The 7,021-nt window shown below is 39.8% G+C and overlaps 1 protein-coding gene across 1 annotated transcript in view; it reads right to left on the bottom strand.

The window, feature by feature from the left end:
• Positions 1-203: 203 nt before the first annotated feature.
• The window catches only part of LOC120991051 (cytokine-dependent hematopoietic cell linker-like), a 156,568-nt gene continuing 149,750 nt past the window's right edge, over positions 204-7,021 (bottom strand). Inside the window, exon 16 of the mRNA XM_040419944.1 lies at positions 204-700. Within this exon, the coding sequence (XP_040275878.1) occupies positions 551-700 (150 nt within the window). The 3' untranslated portion in view covers positions 204-550. The remainder of the gene's footprint in view (positions 701-7,021) is intronic.

The raw sequence follows: 7,021 nt of genomic DNA, 5'->3' as shown, positions 1-7,021 counted from the left end.
AAAAGCGCAGCATGCTGCGGTATTTTCTCCGGCCAAAAAACGTTCCATTCCGGAACTGAAGACATCCTGATGCATCCTGAACGGATTTCACTCCATTCAGAATGCATGGGGATAATCCTGATCAGGATTCTTCCGGCATAGAGCCCCGACGACGGAACTCTATGCCGGAAGAAAAGAACGCAGGTGTGAAAGAGTCCTTAAAAGAAGGCAGAGACTGGCGGGAGACCAGGAGGCATTGTAGTAGGATAGTCAGAGGATCAGAGAAGAGTATTGCTTTTCCTATTTTCTTCAACCTATTCTGAGCCGTTTGCAGAATAAATATTTTATGCATTGGACAACCCCTTTAAGGGACTTTAACTCTTTTTATCAGCACCTTTGGCTGTCGTGATTCAGCTGGGAATGGAACTCCTTCTTCTGACAAACTAATTGAAGAAAAATTATAAAATATAGTTTTGGCTCCACTATTGCAGTATACAATTCCTCTCAACTCTTATAAGCTCTTCTCTAAAATTAGTCAAAATGTATATAAAACACAAATTGTTAAATCCCATCACAGAGTCTGTGGTGACCTTCTACCAGTCATGATAGGTGGATGGGTCAGAAAACACTGGAGTCCTTGAAATTGATTGGCTTTTCCATTGACAAGTAGTAGAGGCAAACTTCTATGGAATTCAATAATATCCTCCACAGAGCTAAATTTCTGAAACAGAAAAGTATATTGTTCAGTGAAATCTAGTAGACTGTTCCTTTAAATAATCCCATCAGATTTCTCTTTTTAGATATTTTTTCATTTTATGAATTATGATGACGGCATGTCCTTTGTTAAAATTTACAAGGTACAATTTTAATTTTGAGTGGATATCGGCTTAATAAATAATAAAAACTAATGTACTATAGATTAGAACAATTGAGTAGATTTATTAAAACTATTGTAAATGACAACTATCTTATTTGCCCATAGCAACCGACATTTTTCATTTTCAGAGCTCCTTTGGAAAAAAAGTGAAGCAGACTGATTGCTATGGGGAACTAAACCAGTTTTCCCTTACACCAGTTTGATACATTTTCCCAAATATTCTTTTATAAAGAGTTAAAAACCGTGAAATTCTGTATAATTTCCAGTGATGCTTTAAAGTTTTTGAATATTTCTGCATATATTTCATTTAAAACTACATCACGTTTTCACACCAGTCCTAAAAGTAGATAAAAATAACCAAATCAAACAAATATTAGACTTGCTCCTTTATTTAGAAAAAAATGATCCAATATCACATGTCTGTGAGTGTCAAAAGTATGTGAACCTTTGCTTTCAGTATCTGGTGTGACCCCCTTTGTGCAGCAATAATTGCAGCCAAATATTTATAGTAATTGTTCATTAGTCATGCAATCAGGTTGGAGGAATTGAAGCCCATTTCTTTGTACAAAACAGCTTCAACCCTGTTATGTTGGTGGGTTTCCTCCCAAGAACTGCTTGAACATTTCTGTTGAATTAAGGTCAAGACTTTGCCATTTAAAAACTTTAACTTTATTCTTTTTTAACCATTCTTGTGTGCATAGGGTCACGGTCTTGCTGCATGACCTACGTTCTCTTGAGATACAGCTCACAGACAGATGTCCTGACATTTTCCTTTAAAATTTGCTGGTATAATTCAGAATTAATTGTTCCATCAAGGGATGGCAAGCTGTCCTGTCCCAAGTGCAGGAAAACAGGCCCACACCATGATACTATCACTACTGTGTTTCATAGTTGGGATATTTATGCTGGAATGCAGTGTTTTCCTTTCTCTAAACATCTCTTCTCATTTAAACCAAAAATATCTATTTGATCTCTTCCATTCACATTGTTCCAATAGCCTTCTAGCTTGGTCAGGTGATGTTTAGCTAACTGCAGACAGGCACCAATGTTCTCTTTGAAGAGCAGTGACTTTCTCCTTGCAATCCTCTCATGCACACCATTGTTGTTCAGTGTCCTCCTGATGGCGGACTCATGAACATTAACTAATATGAGAAAGGCCTATAGTTGCTTAAAGGTTACCCTAGGTTTCTTTGTGACCTTGTGGATTATTAGAAGCCTTGTTCATGGTTTGATCTTGTACACAATCTATCTAACTGTGGATTGGTGGAGTCCAAACTCTTTAGAATTGATTTTGTAACCTATTTCAGACTGATGAGCATCAATAACTCTTCTTCTGAGGTTCTTAGAAATCTTCTTTATTCATGCCATGAAACACTTCCATGAATGTGTTGCGAAGATCAGACTTTCATAGATCCTTGTTCTTTTTTTTTTTTTTGCATTTTTATTGTGATCATTTTTGTGTATTCATATTTTAACTTTGCATAGATGTGAGATATAGAAGTGTTAAATATCATGTCTTGACAAGAATCTAAAAAAGTGTTCCGTACAATATTTAGATAATTTTTGTTTTCCGTATAGTGTATAACGTGTCGTAGTTATTCATATTGGAATTTATCAATAAATCCTAATGTGGTGTCGGGTAAGATTTCGTTTAAGGGCTTAATCTGTCCTCCATGAAACACCTGTGCAATTAAGTGTATCCCATATTTTTCCCAGTATTCAACATCACCCAGTTGCATAACTTGTGGTAAGTGTGCATTCCCCCACAATGGGGTATACTGAACTGCTTGGGATACTCCAACCATATGTCTAACTTGTTGCCAAATATACCCAAGCATTCTGCTAAATGGATTTAATATTGTTTTCTTCACAAAAAAAACGGATTCGAGAATGTGGAAAAGATCCTCCCAGGGTCTACAGTACTCCCCAAAAATAGGCCGAATACATTTGTTCCTTCGATTCCTCACACACCATCTCACTTGTGCAGCTACATAATATCCTTTTAGAAAAGGGACGGAGATTCCGCCCTCTTCTTTATACAAATATTGTATCTTAATTCTTACTCGTTTGCGCCCCCATATTAGTTCATTAAAGAGGGTCTCTAGATTATTAAAAAACTTATCTTCTATCGTTATTGGGCTAGCATTAAGTACATATAGTTTTTATAAGAGCTATACGGTTGATTTGTGACAGGGGAAGTTTTAGCCATGTTCTGATTTTCCCCTTAACTTTCTCCATTATTGGGAGTATATTTAATTTCGTGTAGTGTTCCAGTTTGGTCCCAATCTGGATGCCCAGATATGTTAAGGAGTCTACTGGGGTCAGTATGCTAACCCGAAAATTATGACCGGGCGGAACCGGACGTCTTAATGGGAGAAATTTTGATTTTTCCCAATTTATCTCATATCCAGATAGGCGTCCAAATTCGTCCAAGCTTTCCATAACCCTGGGCAAATTCTTATACCCTCTCCCCAAAAAAAGTAACGTATCGTCCGCATAGAGACTTATTTTTTAAACTTCTCCCTGACACCCAAAACCCGGTATTTCCCCATCTGCTCTGATTTTACATGCCATTGGCTCCAAAAACAAAGAGAAGAGCAGGGGGGAGAGGGGGCATCCTTGACGCGTTCCCCTGGTCAAGGGGAAAGGAACAGAATATTCACCATTGACTCGGACCCTGGATACCGGGTTTTGATACAGAATGCAAACCCATCTGGAGAAGTATTCGCCTATTTTCACCCGTGACATCACTCTCCAGAGGAAAGGCCACTCCACCCTGTCGAAGGCCTTAGCCGCGTCAAGGGACAGGATGGAGCAGTCCTCCCCATCCCCCATCTGGACGTTCAAGAAGGCCCTCCTTACGTTGTCCTGTATATTCCTTTTGGGGATAAACCCGGTTTGGTCCGCATGAACAACTTTGTGAATAACTGATTTTAATCTGTTGGCTAACAGTTTGGCAAGGATTTTATAATCTGTGTTCAACAGAGAGATGGGACGATAAGATGTAACTGACAACGGGTCTTTCCCTTTTTTGGGGATTAATGTGATGGTTGCTTCCATCCATGAGGGGGGTAGGGAGCCCATTATCCATGATTCGTTTAATACATCCAACATTTGGGGAAGGATGATTCCTTCATGTTTTCGGTATACTTCAAATGGAAAACCGTCCAACCCTGGGGACGTATTACCCCTAATGGATTGCAACGTAGTTTGTAGCTCGGTCAGTTGGATAGGTCTATTCAACCAATCAATATCTTGTTGGTCAAATTCAGGAATCTTAATGTTGTCTAGGTATTGATCTATTTTTCCTCCCAGATTTTTAGACCCGGCTTGGTATAGCATCGAGGAATTTTGGGTAAATTCCCTTAGGATATCGTCAGGGTCTCGTAAAATGTTTCCTGACTCTGTCCTAATTCCCGTAATGTTGTTGCTTCCCCTTTGATTTTTTACTATTATGGATAACAGTCTACTTGGTTTGCCGGACTCGCTGAAGGTTCTCAACCCCGAAAAAAAACATTTTATTCTGTGCTTTTTTATATAGATATTGTTTATATTCATCTTGCACTTTTTTTAATTGGAGTTGTTTTTCTAGGGTGTTTACATGGGTAATCTCGTTCATTAACTGATCGAGCGTACCTTTTAGTTCTTTTTTACTTTGGGCAAAGACGTTTTTCTGTTTCCTAATTTGGTGTGAATATATACCCCGAAGGTATGCCTTCAGCGAGTCCCAAACCATGTGAATGTGTGTTGAATTAACGTTATCACTCCAAAAGAGCTTTATTTCTTCGTCAATCTTATCCACATCCCTTATTAATGTCATCCAGTGGGGGTTGAGTTTAAAAATTCTATTTTTGTTTAACTTATTATGGCTATCCAATGTTACCATAACCGGGCAATGGTCAGAGACACCGTGACGTTCATAATTCATTTTTTTAACCCTATTTAATGAGCCCGGGGCTGGCGAGGGCCAGATCAACTCGCGACATGGACCTATATGTCTTGCTAAAGCAGGAGAATACTTGCTTATTTCCATAGAGAGATCGCCATATATCAACCAATGCCATTTCTTTACACATTCTGAATAGTAGAGTGCTTGAGCCAGGATTTGGTTCATAATTGGTTATAGTAGATATCCTATCTATTTTAATGTCCATGACCGAGTTGAAGTCTCCCACCACCAGCACCGGGCACTCCTCTCGTGCTGAAATATAATCCATCAGTTTACATAACACAGTTGTTGTAAAAGGGGGTGGAATGTATATAAAGGCAATAATTCTCCTCTTCCCCTGCCAATGACAATGAAGAAAAATATACCGGCCCTCTTGATCAATTAGCTGTTCTATTGGGACATAATCTACCTGTCTGTGAACATAAATGCTAATTCCACGGGAATATGTGGAGTAGCAAGAGTGATATTCGTGAGAGGCCCATCTCCTTCCGCCGAGCGCTGTCACTTTTTCAGCTGTAAGGTGTGTTTCTAACAAGGCCACTATTGCTGGTAAATGTCTAGAGACTAAATAAAACACTGCACATCTCTTAATTTTATCCGCAAAGCCGCGAATATTCCATGTAAGTATTCTTGACATTTTTTTTTATTATTTTTTTTATTTTTTTTTATTTTAGTCCCCCCTATCTTTAGGACAGCACTGGGCAGAAGGGCAGGGGCACCCCCAACGACGCTCCCTCAATACCTTGACGGTTCCCCGCGGAAAAAGTCCCCCCTCCCCCCCCCAAACCCCGCTTCCATGCTGACCTGCGAGTCGCAAAGTGTGACTCATAGGTCTCTGACTATAGGCTATCCCCCCCCTTCCCTCTGCCGTCAACCCCCCCCAGCTTTCCCCCCCACGACACCACAAGCAAATTATTTTATGCCCTTAGAGTCCATCCAATCAACTGCATCCCTTGGGTTGGAGAAGAATTGAACTGTTTCTTTGTAGATAACCCGTAATTTCACGGGATACATCATGGAGTATTTTAGTTGAGCTTGTATCAATCTCTTTTTAACATCCTTGTATTCTCTTCTTTTATCTTGCGTAACTTTGGAAAAGTCTGGGTATATTTCTATATTAGCATCGTTGTATTTCGCCGTTTGTATCTCTCTTTTCCACCGAAGGATATAGTCCCGATCTCTTGAGGAAGCCATTTTAATTAACAATGGCCTTGGTGCTGACCCTGGTGGGGGTTTTCTTATTGGGATGCGATGTGCTCTCTCCACTATGAGTGTTACAGCTGCTTCTGTGGCTGTTACATTGTCTGACAACCATTTTTGAATGAAACCTGTGGGGTCGTCTCTCTCTACTCCTACCGGGAAACCCACTAGTTTGAGATTATCTCTCCGAGATCTGTCCTCCAAATCCGCCATTTTTTCTTTCAATGCCTTATTATCGTTTTCTACTGTTTCTATCCTTTTTTTTATCTGAGTGGATTCTTTTTGCAGTTCTGTAGTCAACGTTTCGTACTCTTTTATACGTTGCCTCATTTTGTTTGTCGTCTCGGATTACTGAGATGTCACTCTGCACTGCTGCCACCGTCGTTGTCAGGGTACTTAATGATTGATTAGTTGTTTTGACTGCCTCCAGTATACCCGCTAATTTAAGATCAATATTGCTCATCTGGCTATCTGCTTCTAATGCCCTGTTTTCTCCTGCCCTGTTTAGTGGATTTTCATTCTCTTCATGATCCTCCATCTGCAGTGTTTGTTTCTGATTACTCATTGTCTTAGTTAATGCGGGTGGGGATTTGAGATATTTGTCTAACTGCGTCCCTACTGCGCCCCCTTTTGGTGAGGATGTTCCCGTGGACTTTCTGTTAGGTAGTTTAGGAGCCTTTTTTTTTTTTGTTTTGTTTTTAATTTTTTTTTTTATTCTTTTTATTTTATTTTTATTTATTTTTTTCCCCTCCCCCTTCCTCCTCTTGCACGATTGCTTTCAGGGTTTATATTACGCAAATCTCTGTATTTCTAAACAAACAGTCATGAATGTCTTATGGCACAGGGAAATAAAACAGAGAGTCTTACGTATCCTTGATCTCCCTGTTTCTTGATTTCCTAGTTTCCTGGATCATGGATGACTTCTGAGTCGGGTTCTCCAGGTGTCTTCGGCACGGTCCGCCTACGTTATTCAGCGGCCTTCGCTTACTCACTAGATGTTAGACCGACATGGCCAC

This window comes from Bufo bufo, chromosome 2, assembly GCF_905171765.1.
Source record: "Bufo bufo chromosome 2, aBufBuf1.1, whole genome shotgun sequence".
In the NCBI taxonomy this organism is placed as follows: domain Eukaryota; kingdom Metazoa; phylum Chordata; class Amphibia; order Anura; family Bufonidae; genus Bufo; species Bufo bufo.
This window is presented reverse-complemented; position numbering and strand designations above follow the sequence as displayed.